Below are 25,250 nucleotides of genomic sequence, written 5' to 3'. Positions count from 1 at the left end.
AGACCCCTGCAACAACAGCACTGTCCTTCACCAGTGGACAGTATTCATTCTGTCTGCAGGACAGTCTCCAGACCCCTGCAACAACAGCACTGTCCTTCACCAGTGGACAGTATTCACTCTCTGTCTGCAGGACAGTCTCAGGGCTTCTTAGCCAACAGCCAGGTTCCAGGACTTCTTCAACAAAAGGACTGTCTTTCACCAGTGGACAAATCTGGCAAAACAACATCAAAACAGACAGACAAAGTACCAGCAAAACAGCCATGTCTCCTCAGTCCTTGGCAGCTCCAGGGGCAGGTCTCAAAAGTCCAGGGCGATTCAAAGTGGCACTCAACAATCCTCTCTCTCTCTCTCTCTCTGCCTCCAAGAGGTGCTGCTTCCAAAAAGTTCTTCTGCCTCTCTCTTGTCTCTCCAAATCTACCAAAGTCACCAGCTCCTCCCAGTTCAGGACTCTCTTTTCACATCAACAAGTCCATCCCACAGGTGGGATTAACAAGCTCTGGGTTTTAACACAATCAGTTTGAAAACCATGCCAATACAGGGGGATCTTTTCTATTCCATTACTATCACAGTTGCAGAACACATATTGGTGGAAAGGACTGTCATCACAATGGACAGAGCTCCTAAACTAAAACAAGACTTCAGGAGTATCAAGTATAGGGAGGGTGTCTCCAAAGACTTTGAAGACAGGCAGCTTGGTGTAGGGGTAAGAGAGCTACAGGAATCACGTCAAGCCCTACCTCTGACACACTGGCGAGGAGACTTCTTAGACTTAAGACTTCTTAGTCACTTGACTTCTAACCCTGTAATTAACCAAGGAGTTACTGATATACATCAAGGAATTGCCACACTGGAAGATCTGTATGCTGGTCAAGTCACATATCTGACCCATAATAATCTTTTAAAAGTAAATAAGGGAAATTGAACATTCAGAAAAGAAAAGAATGAAAACAACTCAAGACCATTGGGGGAACTTGGTCATGTCTTTAACTGACTTCTGAAATCTGAGCACAATCTGTTTGGACTACTGTCCTATTCACTTGCTCATTATCCAATGAGTAGCCAAGCCTTGAGGTTCCTGCCATCTCCACATCTCACACACGCCTCTTTTCTCCAGTCACACTACAGACATACTAGCCTAAGCCTTAACTACTTCTCTTCTGAACTATTGCAATCATCTCCTACTTGGTCTCCCAGCATTGAGCTTTACCCTTCTTCAATCTATCCTCCACATAACTGAAAAAGTGATAGAGATTCCTGAAGCATGGTCTGACCAAATTGCTATCCTGCTCAAAAAACCTCAGTGGTTCCCTACTGACCTAAGGAAAAACCCAAAGTCTTTAATTTGGCATGTAAAACCCTGCTGAATCTGGCTCTGGTATCTTTCTGGGATGATTACACATTAATCCCCACCATGCACCCATGCACGGTCTAGCCAAGTTAGGTCACACTTATTCATTTACACAGGCTGTCCCCCATGCCTGGTACACTCCCCAACCTCATTCCAACCTCCCTTCAAAGCCTAGCCCAAGAACCACTTTCTTCAAGGTCCTTTCCTGATTCCCCTAGTTGCTGGTACCTTCCCTCTCCAATCACTGTGTACATGGTGAATTCCTATAGTAGAATATAAGGTCCTTAGAACTGGTTCACTTTTATACTTACATTCTCAGGCCTAGCTGTATGGAAGGCACATAACAGCTAATACATCATTGATTTAAGCAACTCCCTAAGACTTAGCTACCAAGTTGGTGGGATACCCAAGGTAGTCAAATAGCTGGAACACCATGCTGGAGTTGGCATACTTCTCTACTCTGGTGTGTTTCCTTGTGCTTGTGTCTAAGCCTGAAATATCCCTCCTTACTCCACTTACTGAAATGCTACCCATACTTTAATACAAAATTCAAATACCAGGTCTTCCAAGAAGCTTCCTATGTATTGATTCAGGTGGTAATGACATTTCCCCACCTTGGATTGTGGAATCATAGAATGGAGGCGTCACAAGGGACATTAGTAGACCCCTAGTTCAACCCCAAAACAAAAGGAATCCCCACAGTAACACACTAGGTCATCCAGTCTTTCCTTAAAAACTTCCAAGGAGGAGAAATTCTCTCCTGGAGGCAGCAACCCAGCAGTTTAGATTAGGAAGTCTCTCCTGACATACTCTATTTACCTCTTTGCAACTTTACCCATCACTCCAGATCCTGCTCTCTGGGGACAAATGAAGTATGTCTAATCCCTCTGCCACATCACAGTCTTCAAATGTTGGAAGACCACTATTCAGTGACCCACCTGCATCTTACTTTCCTCAGGTTAAACAATCTCACTTCCTTTAACAGAAATGACACAGAAACAAGGATAATCTATAAAGATCTTGTGGATCCTAACTCTATAGTTCAGTATGCTATTTCTTCTAGCTTACTGTCATCTGTACATTTAACATGCTCTCTAAGCTTTTATCCAAGTCATTGAGAAAAATGTCAAATCACCCAGAACCAAGCAGAGATCCCTGGTGCATTCCACCAGAAACCTCCAGCCATGTTGATACTGAACAATGAATAATTACTCTTGATTGTGGAGATCGGGATCTCACATGATGTAAAGCAACTTCTATTAATTAATGACATATTATTATCTTATATTGAAGTCATGTATGTGTATTCCATATCCCTGATAGATAAGAAGCTGCAGATTGGCAGACTGGCTTATCTAAACTTTTTTGATTCTCTCCAAGTACCTAGGACCGTGCCCAAAGTAAGTACTTAAAGCAATGTTTGTTGACCTCCAATCAAAATCAGCAATGAAGCACATTAAAAACCATAATTTAGTTCAACTGAAAGTACTAAGAAATAAACATTTCTCTCAAGTCCTTTCCAGACTTTTCCCTTTAGAAATGTGGGTAAAAAACCAAGAACAAAAAGAGGTAGGAACACTGGAGAATGGACCAATGGTGGTAACCAAACTTAAGAACAACAAAAAACAACCCAGGTACCTATAATTTAAAGATCAGACCCTGAAGAGAAGTTATGACTCACTTGGGGACAGTACTTTCCTTGTAGATTTCCTAAAGGGATTAGGGCATCACAAGGAGGAACTTGCTTTGATTACACCTGGAGAAAGATTGGAGTGATTAAAAGAGGAATTGAATCGTTAGGAGACTGGTTACTGTTCAATTAAATGGAATAGAATGCTAACCCCAAGTTGTATTTTGTCAGTGTGACCTTCTCCTTTAAGATTCCTATGTAACTTTGAACTGGTCTTCTCTTATCAGAATGTCCAAAGGCATAAGGAGACTGTTGACCTGAACATTTCTTTCCAAGTAGAACAACAGTTGAATTTAGAATAATGTTAAATAAGATAAAATTGCTTCTAGCAGACCCGTGCTTAAAATGCAGAAAGCATCAGAATTCAGTGGAGGTAGCTCAGGATACATTACATGGCTGCTTTAAGTGGTTTTGAAATAGCCTGTTTGGACCAAGATTAGCCAAGCTGCTAAGTAAGACAGGCCCTTGTACTTGTGAGTGCTCTTCAAAGTGTAGGCTTATACTCAGCCAACTCAAGCCAAAAGTGGGGTGGGGGGTGATTATTTTCTTTCAAGGATAAGCCCATCAATGCTTAGGGTCTGAGCACATTTGTAAGTTACTGTGTGAATGAGAAAAGTAGGCCATCTCTCACATGTGTTTGTGTACACACACACACATACACACACAAATTTCAATGGCCTAAAAGCCAAGTGTGTATTGCAAAAACAAAACAAAAACACTAGAGTGGTAGCAGTTATCTTTTAGAATCTTGAACTAAAGTGGTTTTCTAAAATGTCTATTTAACCAACCCCTTTGAAAAGGAGCTCCTTGAAGGCACATGGGAGAGAGGGAAGGGATGTTATTGCTTCACTTTCTCCTATCTCTAGTGTCTCATACTCAGCTTAACAACTAGTTGAACTAGGATCAGTTCTGATTCTAGTCCTGTGACCTATAGCAAGTATCCACAGGAGTTCCTGTCACTCAAAGTCTGCTACTTAACTTAAACCTTGATTCTATCAATGTTCAGTTACAATGAGTGATAGATGTATTATTACTACCTACTTTTCACAAAAAAAGTTTAACACTGCAGTGAAGATAGCCATATTTCCATGCCAACCCTAGTACCTACTATATGCAACTGATGACTTGGTACACTTTGCTTCCTTCTCAGTCATCTCTTAAGGGTAGAGGGGTTTGCCGCACTAGTCTGTTAGGCTTAACACAGCCTTAAACCTACTCCACTGGAGAAGTCTCCTCAAAGGCTATGCTTGGGTGCAAAGGCAGATGGCCTATCTAGGACTAGGAGTCTAAGATTATTTTTTCATGTTCAGTCTTCTGATGAAGTTACTCAAGCAGGTCTCTAAGATGCTGAACTAAGACAGACTAGACCTCACTTTCAATTACAGTTTTACCCTCTTGTGTTACTTTGGGTAACCCCCTCTTGGCCTCAGTATCTTCACCTATAATATAAATGGACTGAGCAAGAGCCAAAGACTTGGAGCAGTTAGGTTGCAAGAATGGATAGAATCACTGGGCCTGGAATCAAGTAAACCAGAGTTAAAATCTGTCCTCAGACTAGCTGTGTTAGCTCTGGTCAAATCATTTAATCTGCCCCAGCTTCCTCATTTTGAAAATAGAGATAACAGAACTGACTGCCTGCAGTTATGAGGATGCAAGGAACTATTTGTAAAGTTTAGTGTCTGACACATACTCAGTAAGCACTTAATAAATCCTCCCTTCTAAACCTGGGATCTGTGAACTTATTTAAAAAATATTCCGATAATGGCATTTCAATGCTTTCCTTTGTAATCAGACATTTTATGTATCTAAAAAAAACATTGTTCCAAGAAGGGATCTTACCAGATTGCCAGAGGCCCATGATACTAAAAAAACATTAAGAACCCAAGCTAGATGATCTTAAGAAGCCTTGTTTTGTCATTCACAAAATGGGGATACGAGCTGTCTTCAAGGGAAATTAAATAACTTTCTTTAAGTGCTTTGTAAATCTTAAAAATTCTTCACATACATAGCTTACTGGTACTAAATGTTGGACTCAAGGGGGCCTTTAAGGTAATCTAGTTCAGCTCTTTTCCAGATAAAGATTGACTTGCCAAAGTCAGACGCTAAATCAGATTAGAAATTCTACCTCCAAAACATGCCTTCTATCCCTCTCCATTCACGGATAGCACCTCAGGTTTAGGTGCTTGTCACCCCTTCCTATGACTATAGCCTCATTGGTCTGTTCTCCAATTCAACCTCTACAAAATGACAAATTATTACCAAAGAATAAGTTTGACCACATCACTCTCCTGCTCAAATGCATTGTGCAAGGCCTAATTCATGTGAGTCCATTAATGCACCATGGCCACTTGAAAGCCTCCAACAAGTCTTGCCCCTCATTTACTGCATTACTTTAGGGAAACTGAAGAATCTTCTAGTCTATTCCTCAGCGATAATGGGTGACTATATGGCCAGCCAGGGTTTTTATGTCCCATTGGCATCACCTTCTAGAATTCCAATGACCTGAATCTTAGGACTTCTAGCTACTTACATAGAAAAGATTCCAAAAACACAAAAGGTATAATTTATCATTTAGAGGAACACATCACTGATTGGAAACTGTTAACAAGAGATCAGTTATGTCAAAACTCACATATAAAGCTCACTTTACTGCAATGAAAATTCTTTAGAGTCTATGTGTTTATTTTGGATTTTTTTTACATGTCTTTTTCTTTAAATTCCCAATGAATGACTTTTGGTGAGGCCTGATTATTTTCATTTCCAATTTGAAAAACAGTTTGATCTCAGGCTGATGAAAGGCCAATAGTTTTTCAAGGACCAATATAGATTTAACTAGAAAAGAGCAGCAAATTTTTTTCATATGTACATGTACTTCTTTAAAGTGTTGTTTGTAGGATGTGGAAAATGAGCGATTTGTCCTGTTTGTGTCCCATTTTGGCAATCTTACTTAAGATTTAGGTTGTATTAGTAAGAAATCAAATAGTATCGCAAAGAACTTATGGAGGGTTAGGGAACCAAATTACAAAGGCAAGCAAGGCCAGATTATACTGCAGACTGAGGTGTAATAAGTACTCCACAAACCTCTACAGTCCCTAATCTCCTCATAGGGAAATAAGTGAACTACTTCAAACAATCTTCACCCATCCAGTTCAAGAAGCATCTCTCAGGCTGTAGTTATCTTTCTTTCCTCTAATCTTACATAAACCTGTTGCTTCTCCTGTGCTATTGTAGTCTACGAGGAGGCCTCAAACTACATGGCAGCCTGAATCAGATTAAACTGTAATTGGGAAATATGCAGGGCTCCAGGAACCCTTGTGCTTTATTGCCTCTCCCTCCTTCCATTTGACACCATTAGACTGTATTACGTTACCAAATATTTGAATTCTAAACTCTATCTGCTGGCTTAGTGGGTCTTTATGGATCTATTAACCCTTTAAGTATGTGGTACAAGGTGACCTGTCATACTCACTCACCCATCATATTGAAGTCACAGGCTGGGACTTTTCTCTTATGAGTAAAATAGGGGATTGTTTTGTTGGTACTCCTTATCAGATCTGCCATTTCAGTGACAAATACTTATGAAGAAATGCCCTCTAACTAATGTAGACTATTACTACTTCCTTGCTCTGCAATTTAACCTGAAGGCACTTAGTTATACACTAAGCACATCTCTTGCCGCAGGGTCACAGAGTCAATTATGGCCTTTCTCAGCTGTCCCTTGAAGTTAACTAAAATACATACCACACTGGTTTTCACCAACTATTAAGCTTATTAAATGATCTTAAATTGATAAGGAAAATTCTGTTCACTAATGCTCTTTCAAGAGGGATTAAGTCCATAAAACAGTTAACAAAAATGGCAAAAAGCCTTAAAAATATATGAAGTCAGAATAGAATCTTTTCTTTAACCTTCATGATTATCTCAAAGATCTACAGAATCGCAGGATAAAGTTAAGGCTAAATAAAGGTAAATAGATCAAAGTGCATGGGCTTTAGAATATTATTTTGGCTATTTGAGCCTTTTCTGCTAATAGTGAGGCAAAACTATATTCCAGAAAGGAAAGGTAGTCAGTCCTCATTCTCTGGATTACATTATCTTAATGTCATTTTAGCTCTAAAGTTCTGTGAAAAGTTTATTTCAATCCTATTTTTAAAACGTTGGAAAGAATAACATTCCTTAAAGAGACCAAGTCAGACTGAGTTTCCATGTAATAATATCTTAGCACTTTGTTATAAATCTCAAGAACTGAGATTTCTTTAATATATTTTCCCAAATTGAACCTATTTTTAAAACTTTGTTAATCTGTCAATTCTAACCCACTGTTTCCTTAAAGGGAGAACTTTAAAAAGGGATATTAGAAAGATTTATTCACCTCTATTGCATTAACACCTCAAGATTCACAATCAACTAATTTGTAAGCTTTCCAACTGAAGACTTGGCGCTGTTGGCTGAATTCCAGCTCAGTACTCTTCAGACACTAACTACTTTAAAGCATGCCAACATAAGAAGAATGAAAAAGAGTATAAAAAGTCATTGTCCACTGTTTAAGGAATTTTTATTAAAGCAAGAATTTTATAATCCAAATTACGTTTCCTTGCTCAGCTATCCATTCTGTTATCTAAAACAGTGATGATATTCTGAGCTTTTCCACAGTAAAGAATTACAAAATTAAAGAAAGGAATGCTTTAAATTTTTGTACTGTGCTGAAAATTCTTTTCCCCCCGGGTCTATAAAACATTAATTTGTTTTTATGTATTTTACTATTTTTTTGGGTTTTTTGTTTTTTCTTGTTTTTTGTTTTTAAATCAATAAGTAATCTAGGACTAGCATTAAGTTTGCTAGACCTGGCATTTGCTCGGTACATCAGGTTCAAAGTTTCCTTTCCTTTTTTTATTTGTTTTATATTTTGCAATGTTTTTTCACAATATTTAAGTTTTTCGATGTTTAGATATTTTTCTTCGGTGAAGCAGAGGTTCCATTTCGTGGTCCCTGATCTTTCTGTAAGAAAAAAAAAGTTTATCTCCCCTTACTTTTTTGCAACAGGCAAGACTCTAAACCTGGGGTCACCAACTTATGAAATGTGTACCCAAAAGTGCCATGACTGGTACCTGCAACTGCCCACAACACTAAGTGTGCCATCTTTATCCTAGGTGGTCATTCATTTCCACCCACCATCACAACCATCACCACAGGGCAAACTGTCACTGCCTAAAAGGCAGTGCTACCCAGTCCCTAAGGAAAATTATCCATTTGCTAGCCTTTGGCTGGCAATGCCTATTAAACAATTTGATAAGGTTATTCTTTAAGTCTGTTTCTTCTGGCTGACTTAACATATCAAGTAAGTCAATGTGGGCAGGAGGGGAGTATAGCCCCGTATCTCAAATACAAAATTTTGCTTTTCTTTCTCACTCTAATTTGTAATTGTAATGTATATTAAGCCAAGTGGCCATAAGTATTTTTGCTACCTAAGGCATTTTATATTCTTCCATCTGATAAAACTTGAGGACAAAGCAGGAAAACCAATTTTCCTCCACGTACTTACTCTTTTAAACAGTTGGAACGCCAGTGGCACTGTTAACTGCTTTCTGGGCAGCTTCTTTAGCTTGGTGAGCTTGCAGTACGGCTACAGCTTCATCAACCTAAGGAGTATCAATTAATGGAATTAGAAGCAGAAGGAAGGTTCTATTTGGTAGTACAAAATTCTCAGCGCACCCCATTCCTATACCTCAAACACAGATGTATAATAGTTGCTTCACAGCTACAAAAAAAGACACAGGGATGACAAGAAGGTATACTACCTACAGAAGCCCTATCTTGTCCTGGCTATGTACACAATTGGGTAAAATGGGGAAACTGGCCCCTCACGACACAAACTAGGCCTGACAATCAAGTTATTTACAGCTTGGTAGAGAAACTTCCTTCCAAGGCTTATGCTGTGCGGAGTAATGGAGAACCTCAGTGGTAAAGGAAGACATTAATCAGTTCTGACTATAAACCTTAATAAATAGATAGGCAAATTTCTACTTAAAGCATGATAAAAGGGAGAGCACTGGAAAAGTCAGGAAGAAACCAGGTTTTGAATCCCACATGAAACTTCAATAGCTATATATAAATCACAGAACCTTAAAATTATAGAATTGGAAAGCATCCTATATGTCTTGTCAAGTCTAATCCTTAAACACATATATGACCTTCTATTACTTGTTTATTTTAAAAATAAAGACCTGAAAAAAAGATCTTTCAAGCAGGAGTCCAGATCAGAAACCAAAATTACCTTAGAGCGAAGAGACTCAGGAGACTCAAGCATATGAAGAAGCTCAGAGTTGTCAATTTCTAGCAACATGCCAGTGATTTTACCAGCAAGGGTAGGGTGCATAGCCTGAATGAGTGGAAACAGCCTTTCACCTAGATGGCAGGGTGAACAAAATTATTTCAGATCTTTATTATGTTGGCATCTTCCAAAACTACAAATCAGAACTGATTTCAATACTTCAGTACTTTATATAAAACAAAACAAAACAGGAAAAGCTGCTCTAGAAAGAGGACTATGGTTTCTTTCCTGGAGTCAGATTATCCATTCACAGTTCATCTAGCCACTCCAGGGTACATCAGTTTTTTTTTTTTTTTCCATGAAAAGACTGTATAGGGGGCAGCTAGGCGGTCAATTGATAGAACATGTCCCAGTAGTTCAAATCAGGCCTCAGACACTTGGTACTTTAGCTGTGTGACACTGGGCAAGTCAGTCAACTTTAACTCCCGCTTCCTCACCAAAAAACAAACACACACCCCAATAACAAAAGACTATAATGTAAGATAAAAAACTAAAGTCTCAGACAAACTCAGCAATCAGGTTTTCCCCTCCCCATTTTGGCTCAAATTCCCCTTTATGGAAAGTAGATGACCCCAAATCCCTAATCTAAGAAAAAGAACGAAGATCTTTAATTCAGAAGGTGGATCATTCCAAATCAACTAGAAATACCCTACTGACTTCTTGAATGCTACCAAGGTATTCAAAAAAGTCTCATTTTTGCCTGAAAAATATGACTTAGATTTCTAACCCCCACTCCTAGATTTTGTCACTAAATACAAATGAATACCATCAAATCAAATCAAAGAAACTGAAATAAAACTCACTGACTGGCTATGGTCAAATACATACCCAACATCTGCTTTTGCTCTTGAGGAGGGGCGGATGCCAACATGGAAGCAGTTAAAGGTTCCTGACCTTGCACGTGAACAGCAGGCTAGAAATGAAATATTAATGAGCAAATGCATAAATTTACAGTACTTTGGCATTTTTATGTACAGATGAAGGCATAATGAAGACTACAATCTGGATATTTCAATATGTAATCAATGGGTAATACAGAATTTCCAAGGACCAGAGCCCATTCCAAAGTAACCTCTCAATTTCCTTTTTTTCCTTTTCTCTCCTGCAAATGTTTCCCCCAATATTTTGCTAATAACTGCACACCAAATAGTCAGGATTAAGAAACTGAGATGACTTGGTTCTCTGACTGAAAATAAGCAACTGGTTTGTTAAGCATCAGCTGTTTTTACCTCTAAGTTCTATAGCTAGGAAATATTACCAACATGTCCTTTTTTCAAAACTTTTATCACAAGGTAATCTATGTTATTCATCTATTATGAAGAAACTTGCGTTTTACATGCTATTGAAAAATGGAGACACATGCTAATAAACTTTTTTTTAAATCGCCCAAACTGCTTTATTATGCTGCTGCCTTCAGTTCCTGTTGGGATGGCCACCTTTTATAATCAGAATTAAATCCATACCTGCTGCATGGTAACCTGTGGCTGTGCATTGAGATGCTGTTGAGGATTGCGAACACCTGCAGCATACTTATACTGTGGAACTGTGCGGACAGCAGGAGTGGCTGCAGCAGCAGCTGCTGCAGGACGTGGACCCATTGTCTGAGTTGATGTGTTTGCTGAAGGGAGGGAAGGATTTTAAAATATTTAATATGAAATTAAACTGTAAAAATTATTTTTTCTGGCTATTTATTACATCCCAAAGAATAAACAACACTCACCAACACGCTGTGTTGACATGACTCGTGGAACTTGTGAAGAAGCTGGTCTCATTGTACTAAATGGTGGCCTAGGAGCTGCTGGGCGGATAGCACCGGGCATGTTCTGGAATGCTTAATTTAAAAAGGCAGCCATGTATTACTCATATTATCAAGAAAATGCATATTTTTGTGCTTTAAAACTGTCTCATTTACCTCACATTTGAATTGTCTTGAGATGTGTACACATGAGGACTAAAAAAACAAGTTATTATCTAGCAAGATGTTAACACTTCACCTGAAGACCATTAAATGGACTGAACAAGGTTTGAAGTAAAATTAAATTATGACTGTTTTCATGCAAAATCCTTAGGATGACACTTCACAGATCCTTAAACACACTGTGTAGTCTTCAAGAGTACCTCAACCATAAATTTGAAGAGCTTATTAATGATGTCCACTACTAAATATATATTTTATGAAAGAAAAGGGGGGGGAGGGGCGGCTTACGATGAGGTCTGGCACCCTGAGCAGTCCAGCGAGGACTTGGTCTGAGTTGAGCAATTTGGCTAGCAGGATAGTATGCAGCACGGTTCTGAGTCTGCAGAATAAAATAAATAAACCAATCGTTACAACATCAACTCTGCCCCTACTAAGCAAGTACTCATTACAATGTACTAGTAAGATATACACCACCAATATTTATGGCTTTAACCATTACATGATAAAACATCTTTATGTCAAACCCAGCTAATTTTAAAAACAAAGTAGGGGGGCGGTTAGGTGGTACAGTGAATAAAGTACCTCAGGAGGACCTGAGTTCAAATCCAGCCTTAGACACTTAACACAAAAACTAGCTGTGTGACCTTGGGCAAGTCACTTAACCCCAACTGCCCTCCAAAATGCAAAAATAAATAAATAAATGAAAACAAAGTAGGTATCTTTTCTCTAGTACGTACCTGAGGAATAGCTGCCATGAAGTAACCTGAAGGAGGCTGATAGGGATTGATTACAGGGTTGGGCACAGCTCTGACGCTAGCCATTCTCTGCATATACTGGTTTGTGAGGTGAGCCTGCCGCTCCTCTTTGCGCTGGGCTAAAGCTACATACAATGGCTTAGTGGCAACAATCCTGCCATTCATTTCTGTGACTGCTTTGGTGGCTTCTTCTGGCGAAGAGAAACATACAAACCCAAACCCTTTGCTGCGGCCACCTTCCATCATCACCTTGTTGAAAGAGAGGGGGAAACACAAAAACCACTGAAAATAAACAACACCCTAGAGAGGCAATAACAAGCATGCACAAAGGGCTCTACACACATTATCTCATGTCTTCATTATTCTAAGTATTTAATCTTAATTTTACAATTACAAAATCGGGGCTCTGAGACCAAGTTGCTCATGTCAATGGGATGTAACAAGTTGTGGGAACCTTAAGTCAAATGCTCATTATCTCATACAAAGAACCACTAATGATATGTTTTTTATTGTTTCTGAATGATCAGCTTTTGGCAGTTTACTATAGGTGTGTTCCAAACTCATGGAATTTTCTTTCCATAATTAAATAACTTTTATTTTGCATGCTAGTAATGCAGCCCAGTACAACATTTGAGGTTGAGATTTATTTTTCTCTAAATGTCTCCCATATGGGGAAAGCCAAAGATAAACTGCTTCCTGTCAATTAATAATAAAGTTTAGTAAGGTGAAAGCTTGCACCCAGTCACAAAGATGAAAAACCATAGGACTTAAGTCTAGTGCTCACTCCACCATACCCAAGAACCCCTAACACCATGTTAACATTGCTCCTGGATACTGAATACTGGGGCTTATTGAAGATATGTTCCAAGTCACTTGTGTTTTACAACATCCAATTTTTAGCCCCGTGAGAAAAGCTAAAGTTCAAGTTTTCTTTTTTGCTCTGTTAACCCCCCAAATTGGAAAAGCCCAAGATGATCTGCTTCTTGTCAATTAGTAATAAATTGTGAACTGGTAATAAAACAATATAACATTGAACAAGAGGGGAATAGGATAACCATTTGGTCAAATATATTTTTTTAAAAAACTGGATTTGGTTCATTGAACATCTATTTTTCATTATGTTACTGTTTCAATGAAATTCATCCAAATTTGCTAGAGACAACTCCAATTTATTTCAAACCTCCAAACAAAATTCAAATGAACTGTCAATGTTAGTATGAACAAGCCAAGTTTCCATTTTTTAGTGGTCATGAAGATTTGACTGTTGTATCTGAAAATATCCCCAAACCACTGGCTATGTGAAGCACAACAGTCATGAAAATTTAGAGCACCCTTTAAGTTAGGAGGTTGTCATTTAATTTTCGTAGGCTTCCTTTTAGGTAAATTTAGTTCAAATTTATTCAACTTCCAATGGACATGCCTTAATAATACCAAAAAATGCTTTAGATGCAGTTATACTTACATATAAGCCTCAAAAGAAAACAGAAACCTGTGCAGTTTTTCATTGTAGAAGACCAGAAAGTGTCGGTCTCTAATAAGCAAATTACTCTATTCCATGAAAAAAGAATCAAAAACTATAAATGGAATCACAAATAGAATAGGCTATCATCTTTTCTGATAACCCAATCTTCATTGTTAAACTAATGACTACTTCCCTGCAATACCTATTAGCACCATAATTTCTATTGTTAGCTCATTCATGTTTGACAACTAAGTATTCAAAATATGTGGTCTAATGCCCAAGGGCAAACCTTGAGTTTTGTTATCTGAACCAGACTCCTCTCTTAAGCATTTATCTTGTATCAGGTTCTTCACTTATGGACTAGAACTTTTTTTTTTTAAAGCAATCAGGGTTAAGTAACTTGCTCAAGGTTACACGGCCAGTTATTTCTGGGTGTGGTGCTGAGTATCTGAGCCCAGATTTGATCCAGGTCATCCTGACACTGGAGCCGGTACTCTTACTCACTGAGCCACCTGGCCGCCCCAGGACTAGAACTTTTTGAAAATTACTAATTATTAAGAAATGGAAATCCTATGTATTTTAACATTAATTAATAAATCTATATTACACTTTACAGCTTGCAAAAAGTGCTCTGTAAATATCTCAATTTTATCCTCATAACAAACCTAAGAGGTAGATGCAATTACTATCCCTGTTTTATAGTGATGAGAAAATGGGTAGACTTGTCCAGGATCACATCGCTATTAAGAATCTGAGAACAGATTTTAATTCCAGTCTTCCTACTTCAGAACAAGCAGGTTCTAGCTCTGATGTGTATTTTAGTGTTACTGGTTCTAGAAGTAGAAAAGTTCTCATAAATAATTGCTTTTCACAAAATTAAATTACCATGCCGCATTAATCATTATTTGAACTTTCATTTTTTAGTATTGCTCTTTTCTGGCTCTCCTACCATACCACTCCTTCTGCCTTCTTTGCTAGGTCTTCCACCATCATGTTCTGTTGATCATAGGGGGGGCGAGATCCTCCCCAAAGCTGTCCTGGGTCTCCTCTTCTTCCTCTATACTATTTTACTACCCAGCTCCTACTTTCAATTTCTCTGCAGATGACTCTCAGGCCTACTCACTTTCCTGACTTCCATTATACTCCCATTTCCAACTCCCTATTAAAGGTATCTCAAACTGGCTATCCCCTAGATAACATGCCCAAAATTGAACCAATTATCCCCCACCTCCAAATCCTCCCTCTGACTTTATCCACTCATCCCACTGTCCAATCAGTTGTCAAGTTCTATCATTTGTATAGCATATGCTTCCCTTCCTTCTCTTCCTAACACTACCGTGACATCCTATGCCTGGACAGCCTGCTGGTTAGGTCTCTCCCTCCCTGCTTGCAGTCTTGCTCCATCTAGTCAATTCTTCACTCAGCTGTCAAACTGACACTCCTCTTGCACAAGTCTCTCCTTCTGTCCTCTCCCCTCACTCATATCAACTCTGGTGGCTTCAACTCACCTCTAGGATTAAGCTTAATATCCTGTTTGCTTTGTCATTCAAAGCCCTTTATAACCTGGTCCCCTACCTTTCCAGCCTTTACACCTTATTCACCTGTGTACTGTGCAGTGTAGTTAACACTGACCTCCTTGCTGTTCCTCACACAGAACTGCCTCACTTCTGACTCTTAAGCATTTTCTGCCTGTCCCTCATGGCTAGAATGGTCTCCCTCTTTGTCTCCTGGCTTCCTTCAAGTCCCAGCTAAAATTTCACCTTCTACAAGAAGCCTTTCCCAAACACCCCTTTTAATGTCACTGTCCTCTTGCTTATCCTTAATTTATTTTGTGTATCTTTTTGTACATAAGACTGAGCTTCTCAAGAGCAAAGAGTGGGGAGGCCTTTAAATACCTAAAGGGTATCAAATATTAATCAGATTTACCTTTAACAAAGCTAATATCAGGCTTAAATATCATAGATCTAATTAACTATTTTTTAAAAATCTTTGTTGGAAAGCATTTAGTCTGACTACTTTACTATGTTTATTGTGCTGAGTGCTTAGATAATTCATTTGTATCCACTCATCCATCCATCTGCATACACACACACACACACAAATTATTTAGAAAAATCTAATAACCAAAGTTTTACCTTTGCACTAGTGATTGTACCAAATGGTGAGAACTCTTTTCGAAGACGCTCATCATCAATGCCATCATCAAGATTTTTCACATACAGGTTAACACCCTAAAAGGAAGCAGTTAAGTATAAATAGTATTTAAGGAAAAATCTTAAAGATATTAAAGTTTAAAAGCGGATATTCATGCTTAATTTCATCAAGCCAATAATCTAAAATACTTTTATTAGAGAAATTTCAAGAGCTCATCATGAAAGTCTATTCATTGTTCTTTTATGCACTGGTCCATTTCTCACTTTATCCCTCCCCACTTCATCCATCCAAAAAACTAATTTTAGTCTCCTATGTTAGTTTTAAAAATAAGCAGGATAATTAAAAATATATTAAGTCAACCTTAAACAGTTTATTCTTACAATAGTGGCTCTTCAGTTTTATTTTTCTTTTCCATCCAAAAGAAAAAAAATGTTCCCCACCTTAGCTGCTGTCAATCAAAAAACAAAACAAGAAACTCAAACCTGGTATCTGGTGATCCTATCCTGCTTCATTTGTTCAAATTTGCGCTTGAGTTCCGTCTGTCTTTCAACTTTTTTCTGAGCTCGGCCAACATAAATTTGTTTTCCATTCAGTTCTTTTCCATTCATCTCATCTACAGCCTTATAAAGATCATAAAGACAGAGTAATTTAGATCCACATGGTAGTCCAGTAAACTATGGTTGAGAACGACCATTTAGTCTCTTTGAATTATCAGTGGACAAAGCTTGTTCTGCTACTAAAAAAATTTCAAATTTATAGACATTACACAAATGCCTCAAAAAATATATGCATACAGAAAAGTAACAATAGTTTTTAGAGTACTTGCTAGCTTGGATGCCACAATCAGGATTAAAACACCATAATATTTTTTTCCTTTCATAGACTATTTGAACTCTATTTGCATATAAGATGGTCATAATTTGATAAAACTAGTTAAAGCCTTACTTTTTGTGCATCTTCATGTCTTTCAAAACTCACAAAGCCAAAACCTTTGGATTTTCCACTTTCATCAGTCATTACTTTTACACTTAAAGCAGGTCCTTTAAAAGAAAAATTTAACACAGTATTCAAAAACTATTTAAAAACTGGTAACAGATTTTCCAAGATTCAACACAAATCAGAAGTTATAGAATTAAGTATGAAAAAATAAAACTTGGCTTTTATTCAGAATATTAAAGACCACAGAAAGTTCTAATACTATAAGGCTATCCTAAGCTCATAAATGGAGATATTCTTTCCTTAATAAATGTCTGTAAAGCACTCTCCTTGTATGATCCTTGATACTCTTTCTCTAATAGATACCTGTTTCCACTTAAAACAGATTTCAGAAAGAAAATGTGTTCTTAATTTTATTATAAGAACACTACTTGAACAAATGTTTTTGTGAACACATGAAAATGAAATACCACCACTATTGGTTACGCCTTGACCCAACTTGAAACAAGTTATATATGATGTATCCTCAAACTGAGTGTGTAAGGAGTTTGATAGGATTAGTTTTTTTTTTCTTTTAAAAACCAATTATTCCACCATTTCCTTAAGTTGGTCCCAGTCTTCATCCAAGCAATAATTTTCAATATACTCTTTTTGGTCTGGACCTGTGATTCTTAAGCGTAGGGAAAACTTCCACCATACACATTGGCCACTGATAGTCTGATAGAATTAAGTTGTCTAAGAGTAAAGTTCTGAGGGGTTACACGCTTCATATACTAAGCTAGCCATGTGTCAGGGACAAGACCCAAACCAGCTGTTTCTGATTCCAAGATCAGTTCTTTATCCACTGCACCATGCTATAGAGTTAACAAAAAACCAAAAACCTATGGCTTCAAAGGGTGAGAAGACAACAGAAACTGCATTTTCACAAGTTAAAAAAGTCAAGATGGTCTGTGCTTTTCAGGACTAGAAATAAAGTCATGTGATAGCACGGTAAACAAGAGCATTAATGGATGTGTCACCGCTGCTCAAAATGTGGCCACAAATTTACTATGCCTAGAGCAAATTCATAGAATGCACCCTAAAAGCAATAGCACTGCCATTGAAAATTAAGGACAATAAATATGTAAACACGATGACTTCTAAGTTTAAAACTAATGCTATCTAAAAATACTTTAAAATACCATTATTTCTTAAGCTACCATAAAACTATCAGTAATTCTTCTAAACTAGTACTAGAGTATTTCCCAGTAAGTAGACTGGCTCCAATCATTCATTCATTGCTGCTATCAACAGATTTCTTTTACTTAATTAGAACCATTTACATGGATCTTTCAGAAGACTAAAATTAAGAGCTTTTTATAGCATAAATTATAATTTAAGAGCTATATTGTAATATACCATGTAATTTTTTTTGCAAAAACTAATAAAAATTAAAATTATATACCTTAAAACTTTATAAATATAAAGAAATCTAACAGAGACATTACCAAACTTGCCAAAGAGCTCCTTCAGTCTTTCATCATCCATGTCTTCACCAAAATTTTTTATGTAAACATTGGTGAACTCTTTTGCTCTAGCTCCAAGTTCTGCTTCTCTTTCTTTACGGGATTTAAATCGACCAACAAAGCTAATTGTAGAAATGTAAAAACCAATATTAGTTTTGTGGGTTTTTTTAGTTCAGAAGGAAGCTGGATTGAATTTATAACAGTTATTCACATTCTTTTTTTATTGTAGTCTAGAGGCAGGTAGGTGGTAACAATGTATAAAGCTTCAAATCCAGCTGCAGATACTAGCTATGTGACCCTGGGCAAGTCACTTTACCCTGTTGGCCTCAAGTTTCCTCATCTGTAGAATTAGAGAAGGAAATGGAAACCACTCCAGAAGTCTTACCAAGTCCAAATGGGGTTGTAAAGAGTCAGAAATTACTAAATAAAAAAGTATTATGTAAATTAATGCAGAGCCACCATGATTTGGGGTTAGAGGGAAGGGACTCCCTACAGTTTCTGTAAGTAACATTTTCCTATAAAATAGTAAAATATTTACATGTGGACATTTCTACACATAGGTTTGATTTTCTGTTTTGTGTCCAATCTTTCCCTTTACAGGTTTTCAATCTCAAAATGCTCTGAAGACACATTTTGGGAAACACCACATTAATCCAAGAATCGCAGAGTAGTGCTATCTCAATAGTAAATATGTGGATAATGGAATAATTTTCTAGTAGGAACAACAAAATCACTTCTTAGGTTTTTAGTAGCTGTAGTCCATTAGACTGAGTTACTTGAGAACAGAGACTGACTGTTTTGCCTTTCTTACCATGGTAAAAGCATTTATATAGTTCATACTATGTTCCAGCACTTTTACAAATATATCAGCTGATAAACGACCTTGGGAGGTAGGTGCTGATATCCTAATTTCCTCAGTTAAGGCTGAGGCTTGCCCAGGGTCACATTAGCTAGTAAATGTCTGAAGCTAGATTTATACTCAAGTCTTCCTACTCTAGGACCAATGTTCTATCCACTGTGCTATCTAGCTGTCTTAATGTCAATATACCTCATCTTAGACCTTCCATTAGCATGGCTCCATTGGCCAAAGGGTTCTATATTGGTTTAAAATAAAAATCAGTGAATGGTGGGCACTATCAATTTTGGCTATTTCACTAATAGCCCAAATAAAAATACCTGGAAATTTTATTGTTTTTGATCCCTGCATTAATCAAGCTGGCAATTTCTAGCCATTTGTTGCAGAATCCTGGATTTTACTTCATTTATCCAAAGGCATAAAAAATGCTTAGTCCAATGAGATTTATTTTGCTATCATAGTTATAATATTCAAGGTATTTGGTTTTTGTTCTTATTTTCATCTGAGAACAAGCAGTCTTAATTCTGGAACTGAGTTTCCAATGGGCAAAATCTATTCAACAAGTAGACCTTTCCTATAGTGTTACTTTGAAGCAGACCCGGAGTGCCACTAAACAAAATCTGCTTTGGTTTTCTTTTTGTATCAAGATAATGACTTGTCTTTTGACAGAGGTTGTCTTCAGGGCATGTTATATGAAAAATGCTACAAAAACCAGGTTCCTTCTCATTAGACATAACCCACCAGAATAAAATCTGAGTTTTTTGGCATTTAAGATTTTACAACTTCAAGGGCTTCATTAACCTATTTAGGCAAAAATCTGTGATGGAATTTTCTCCATTTCAATCATTTTTTAACAGTTTTTTTTGCTTCAGAAGTTCATCTACTCTGTACTTTTTAAAAATCATTGGGGAACAGTTAAAATTTGTCAATTATTTCTACTGTCAGCAATTACTATCTTATATTTATGGGTTGTTGTTTTTTTAGGAGGGGGGAAGGCAAGGCTAAGTGACTTGTTGAAGGTCACACAGGTAATAAGTGTGTCAAGGGTCTGAGACAAATTTGAACTCAAGTCCTCCTGACTCCAGGGCTGGTGCTCTATTCACTGTGCCATCTAGTTGCCCCAATTACCACCTTATAACAAACTTTCAAATTTTAAAATATTCTGGTTATATACACACTTCCTTTGTTTTACATTTTATTTTAAAACACTTCCTTCCCACGATTTTTCTTGGCTGTTCATATTATTTTTTCCATTGCTATTTACCAGTGTAGTTACTTATGATATTAAAGTTATATGCACATTAACTTGAGTACTTTTAAATAAAGGCACTATTAAAATAAAAGTATATTCTATCAGGAGAATGTAAATTCAGTGTGACAGGAAGCTTTTTTGGCTATCTTTGTGTCCCCAGCACATATCACAACTTGCACACAGTAAGTTCTTGATGGCTATATACTTACACTTTTCGATCATTAAGAAGCATTCCATTCATTTTTTCAATAGCTCTTTCAGCAGCTTCTTGGGTCTCAAAGTGTACAAATCCATAGCCCTTTGACCCATTTTCATCACATACCACCTAAAAAAGTTATCATTTGTTACTGAAGTTCTTACTCTCTTCGGTAGTTTCTAAGTATTATATTCTGATCTCTTTCAATTTGCCTCATCCAAGCATGACTAAACACTACAAACTTATATATTCATTAACTGGAATTTTAACTTACCTTACAAGAAAGGATGTTTCCAAAAGCAGAAAATGTATCATACAATGCTTTATTATCAATGGATTTATCCAAATTTTTGATGAATATATTGCCCACACCACTTTTACGTAGTGATGGATCACGTTGAGACCACATGATACGCACTGGCTTGCCCTTAATGACATCAAAGTTCATTGTATCTAAAGCCCGTTCAGCTGTGGGAGAAAGAAAATAATCAGATTACCTACATGTTCTAAAGTACTTTCAAGGCTGTGTATTCTGAGGGGAAAAATGCCTATAACACCTTAATTATGATCTCAGATTAAGGATCCTTCCATAGAACCTTTGTGAATATCAGGCAAGGAAGAAGCTGCCGATACTGTTAATCTGTTCAAAGCATAATAAACAAATCAGAAACCACAACCCAGGAACAAAAAGGTGATACACAGAATTTTAAAATTACTGACAGTTTCCTTAATCACCCAAGGTACATTCTTCTTTTACCTAACAGCTACTATTTCCCCGAATTTTTCCAAATATTCAGACAATCAAGCTAATTTATGGTAATTATTACATTCCATTATTTCCTTCCCTCAATGTAATATGACTCTTTTATGGTATACTTTGTACTAATTATGACTTGGCCCAAATCCTTACAAGATAGAAAAGATGAGCACCACAAAAATCAATCAATTTCATATCTTAAAAGTTTTGGTTGCAGTCAGAGGTTTGACTTAGCAATGATTGGCTCTAATCTATAGGGCACCTTAAAGGTTAGAAAAATCTAGCCTTTGGGTCAAAGGACAACCATTTCCTTAAGTAGTACCTTCCCTGACAATTTAAATAACAACACAACCGCTTTCATGATGCCCCAGGCACTTTTCTACAAAATGAAAATTCCAGTTCCAACATTTTGGAATCAGCTAGCCAGCCTATTATCAACTGACCACACGTACTCAGTTTCTCCTAGTTTTAGCTGACTTGGCTTGAACTTCTTTTGAATGAGTCACCCCTTCCTATTTATTTGAAGCTAGCTGGTTACTTTCAAAGATTAGTGCATAAGCCCATCCTATCAGGTAGTATTGTAAGCAAAAAAGCCTGCTCTGAATGATATCTGCTTAAAATTGACCCCAAAACCTACAAATTATAGAATTATAATTCCTAAGAAGAAATGCTTTCTGTTGATTGGTTGCTGTACTGCTCTTTAACTACTAGAAAGGACCAGTAATGTAAACAGAACCCTGTATCCATGGCAACATACAGCTCTACTTTTCCAAGCAAAGTAATTTTTATTTTTCTTTTAAAAAGTTTCTCTCAGCTCTAGGTCTATGTATGAGGCAAAGAATCACCTCGAATTTGCCACTTTCTTGTTATTAGTGATGGCCAAACTACTGTACTGTAATTCCATCAATTTGCTGTCAAAACTAAAGTAATTTAAATAACAAGTCAGGTAAATAAATATTCTGGGGAAAACCACTAAGGTATGATTTACAATTTGTTTGAATAGCACAAAAGGGAAGAACAGGCTCTAATGAAAATTTTAGAAAAATTATTCTAATCAATTTGACAGAAGCATTCTTTTTACAACTAAAAATGTTAGTCGACAACTAAAATTCTCCTTTCAAAGGAATTTGTAGATCTAGAAAACAAAAGTTTAAAGCTTTCACGTTTCAGAGTGATTATAAATTCTCCTTTACAACATACAAAAGCTGTAAATGTTCCATTAAATAAAATTAAGCTAATTTTGTAATAGGTGCTTCAAATACCAGGTCATTTCTGTCACCTTAAGTGACAAATTTGAGTTGAATTCATAATATTAACGTTTCATTCTAGAAATCATGAATTCTGACTATTGATACATGTTTCACAATCGATTCTAGATGAGTATCCAGTTTAGTAATGATTTCATATAAAAATAAAATTCTACAATACTCTGATAATGGTATTAACCAATGATGAAACTTTGTAACGTAGAAGAAACCTCAGTCATACCATCAGGTTAAACAGAAAGCAAAGAAAATACAGAGCAAATTTCTCAACAGTTTGAAGCCAATCAGATTGAAGTTCGAATTTTAAGAATGCCATTTTGAACTTTGGCATTTACAATGATCGCCAGCTCCTCTACAGGGGCCAAATGGGGGAGGGGGAGTAGGAGGAAGGGGTGCCACCCAGAGGCAGTCTCTTTCCTCAGCTGCCCCACCCCTAAAAACTGCCCCTCACCCAAACACTTTCCAATGGACTTTATATTTGGACAAATATCTAACTTTATTTCAAGGCCCTGAGCTCTTCCCCTGGAGGATTTCAGCAGACACAGGCCTCGGGCCTAAGGGTTGCAGAGTTCAACACGTGGTATTCGGGGGCACCTGATTTCTTTGGCAAGGTCTATCTTCCCCAGCTCCCCCAAAGCTTGAGACCCCCGTATACCTTACGAGTCCTATCACTGGCAGCCGCGGAATGGGCCGGCGCCCAACGCCCCAAACCAGCAAATCCCACGCCTTAGAGAGGGAGGGCTTGGGAAATAGAGGATCCCAACCCCCAAACCTACGCGTCATCAAAGTTTGGAAGTGGCTTTGCGGCCGAGAAAATGGTCGCAAAGGAGGAAGTGCTCGGGGCGGGGGGCGTGTGGGTGCCGCGTGTGTGAACATGGCTCCAGGGACAGCCCAGCCGGCACATCTTTTTACCCAACTTGGACCCCAAACCTTAGCCCGCCCCCCGGTTCTTCTCCCAGCCCTAAAGAGTTTCCCTCCCAAAGTGTCCCCCTCGGACCCACCCCCATCTGGTACTCAGCCCGCTCCCTCGTGGCCTCTCCGCCCCCGACCCCTTCCCTCTTGGCCCCGGCTCTCACCGTCCGCCGGCTGCTGGAAGTTGACATAGGCGTAGCCCAGGGAGCGGCGGGTGATCATGTCCCTGCAGACCCGGATGGAGAGGATGGGCCCGGCCGGGCTGAACTTCTCGTAGAGCATCGCCTCGGTCACATCGGGGTGCAGATCCCCCACGTAGAGCGAGGCCATAGGGTAGCTGGGGGCGCTGGGGTTCATCTCGGCGCCGCCGCCCGAAGGGCCACAAGCCGCGAACTTTCCGTGGGAAGAGGTAGGGGAGTGTGGGGGGCCGGAGTCTGGAGCCGGGGGGCTGGGGGGGAGGGGAGAGAGGGCAAGAGCAAAGGGACAAAAATCAACCGGAATCGAAAACTACTCAACGGCCACGGAACGGGTACGATCCGCCGCCGGCTACCGGTACTGCTTGCTCAGGGGCTGGCTCGGGAGGTGGCTGTGGTCCTGGCGGCGGGGAAGGCCTGTCTCTTCGTTCCCTCTCGGAGCTGCTGCGGGGCCGCGGGCGGCGGGTCGGTCTCGGCTGCTTCACCGGGTTATTTTATAAAAGAGGAAAAAAAATAAAAGTCTCCGGCGGGGGAGACGCGGATTTTTTATGATTTTTTTTGTGGGTTTTTTAAAAGATTTTTTTGTATTTTTTTGTATTTTTTTAATAATAAATGTGTGTTCCGGGCCCGGAGCACACACTCCGCACTCACAGCACTAACCGCCGGGGAGAAGGGGACGCACCGCCTCCCGCACCCTCTACTTATACCCGGCGTCGTACTCGCCCTGCCCCCGCGCGTCTGACGCCGGCGCCCGGCGCGAGCGTCAGTTCAGAAAGAGGGGAGGACGAAGAGGAAGACGAAGGGGAGGAGGGGAGAGAAAAAAAAGAGGAGGAGGAAAGAGCAGAAAGGAGAGGGAGAGGCAGTAGCGGCGGCTGTAGGTGTGGGGAGGGGTGGGGTGGAGAGGACAAGGGGTGGGGCCGTCGCGCATGCGTCAGAGGATGGGGCGGAGCGAGCGTCAACGCGAAGCTGGGGGAGGGGCGATTCCCTCGCAGAGGAGGTCCTCAACCCACCCTCCTCTAGGGGAAGCGTTAACCCGTCACAGCGGCGGTGGGCGGCGCGCGGGAGCTTCCTGGTTCCCTCGCTCTAACCACCCCCCCACGTGCCGTAGCCTCCCGCCCCACTCTAAGCCTCCTCCTCCCCCCTTTTCTGCCCGCGGATGCACCCCACCATCCGCAACCCCCAGGCAGAGGGTGCCTAGAGACCAACCACCAGCCCTGAAATATGCATGGGACGGAGCAGCGAGCGGCTCCCGGTTACCCCAGGCCGGCCAGACTACGAGTCCCAGCCTGCAGCGCTTCCCCCGCTCTGGCGACCCCAGGAGGCGGCGCGGCGCAGCGCCGGCCGGGATCTGTAGTCCAACGGCCACATCTCCCGCCCTCCCCAAGGCGGGCAGACTGGGAACGCCCGGGGCGTGGGCTAGCTGTCGCGACCTGCGGAGCTCGAGTTCGCTCCTTTGGGGTCCGGAGAATCCCGACTCACCGCACCCCCACCCCCACCGCCACCTCCCGCGTCCGGACTTTAGTCTTGGGTTAAACGGTCGCTCCCGCCTGCTGCCCCGATGGGGATCCCCTTTCCTTGGGGGCTCGGGATGGGGGGGGGGGGAGCGCGTGACAGCCAGCACGTGCCCATCCCGAGCTCGTTAAAGGTCACGTCCTGGGCGATAAACTGAACGTTCAGGACCCCCTGTTTCCTGTTCATCTCAAGCCTGGGATGATAGCC

At 39.5% G+C, this 25,250-nt stretch overlaps 1 protein-coding gene across 2 annotated transcripts in view; it reads right to left on the bottom strand.

Moving 5' to 3' along the window:
• PABPC1 (poly(A) binding protein cytoplasmic 1) overlaps positions 1-24,229 on the bottom strand; it is a 114,968-nt gene extending 90,739 nt beyond the window's left edge. Inside the window, exons 1-15 of one of the 2 annotated variants that reach the window (XM_069081021.1) lie at positions 23,502-24,229; positions 20,678-20,871; positions 20,417-20,532; positions 18,082-18,221; positions 16,604-16,698; positions 16,141-16,278; positions 15,640-15,735; positions 12,025-12,291; positions 11,576-11,666; positions 11,090-11,200; positions 10,833-10,987; positions 10,198-10,282; positions 9,313-9,443; positions 8,581-8,677; positions 7,577-8,036 (exon numbers count right to left, since the gene is read on the bottom strand). In XM_069081021.1, coding sequence (XP_068937122.1) covers positions 8,585-8,677; positions 9,313-9,443; positions 10,198-10,282; positions 10,833-10,987; positions 11,090-11,200; positions 11,576-11,666; positions 12,025-12,291; positions 15,640-15,735; positions 16,141-16,278; positions 16,604-16,698; positions 18,082-18,221; positions 20,417-20,532; positions 20,678-20,871; positions 23,502-23,694 — 1,905 coding nt within the window. In that variant the 5' untranslated portion in view covers positions 23,695-24,229 and the 3' untranslated portion in view covers positions 7,577-8,036; positions 8,581-8,584. Of the gene's footprint in view, positions 1-7,576; positions 8,037-8,580; positions 8,678-9,312; positions 9,444-10,197; positions 10,283-10,832; positions 10,988-11,089; positions 11,201-11,575; positions 11,667-12,024; positions 12,292-15,599; positions 15,736-16,140; positions 16,279-16,603; positions 16,699-18,081; positions 18,222-20,416; positions 20,533-20,677; positions 20,872-23,501 lie in introns of those variants that run through there. The other variant, XM_069081022.1, reaches the window with a different exon arrangement.
• Positions 24,230-25,250: the final 1,021 nt, after the last annotated feature.

Source organism: Petaurus breviceps, unplaced genomic scaffold, assembly GCF_028583685.1.
Source record: "Petaurus breviceps papuanus isolate PSGF00001 unplaced genomic scaffold, PetGlider_PUasm1.0 98, whole genome shotgun sequence".
Taxonomy (NCBI): domain Eukaryota; kingdom Metazoa; phylum Chordata; class Mammalia; order Diprotodontia; family Petauridae; genus Petaurus; species Petaurus breviceps.
Note: the sequence above shows the minus strand (reverse complement) of the source record. Positions and strands in the feature narration are given on the sequence as shown.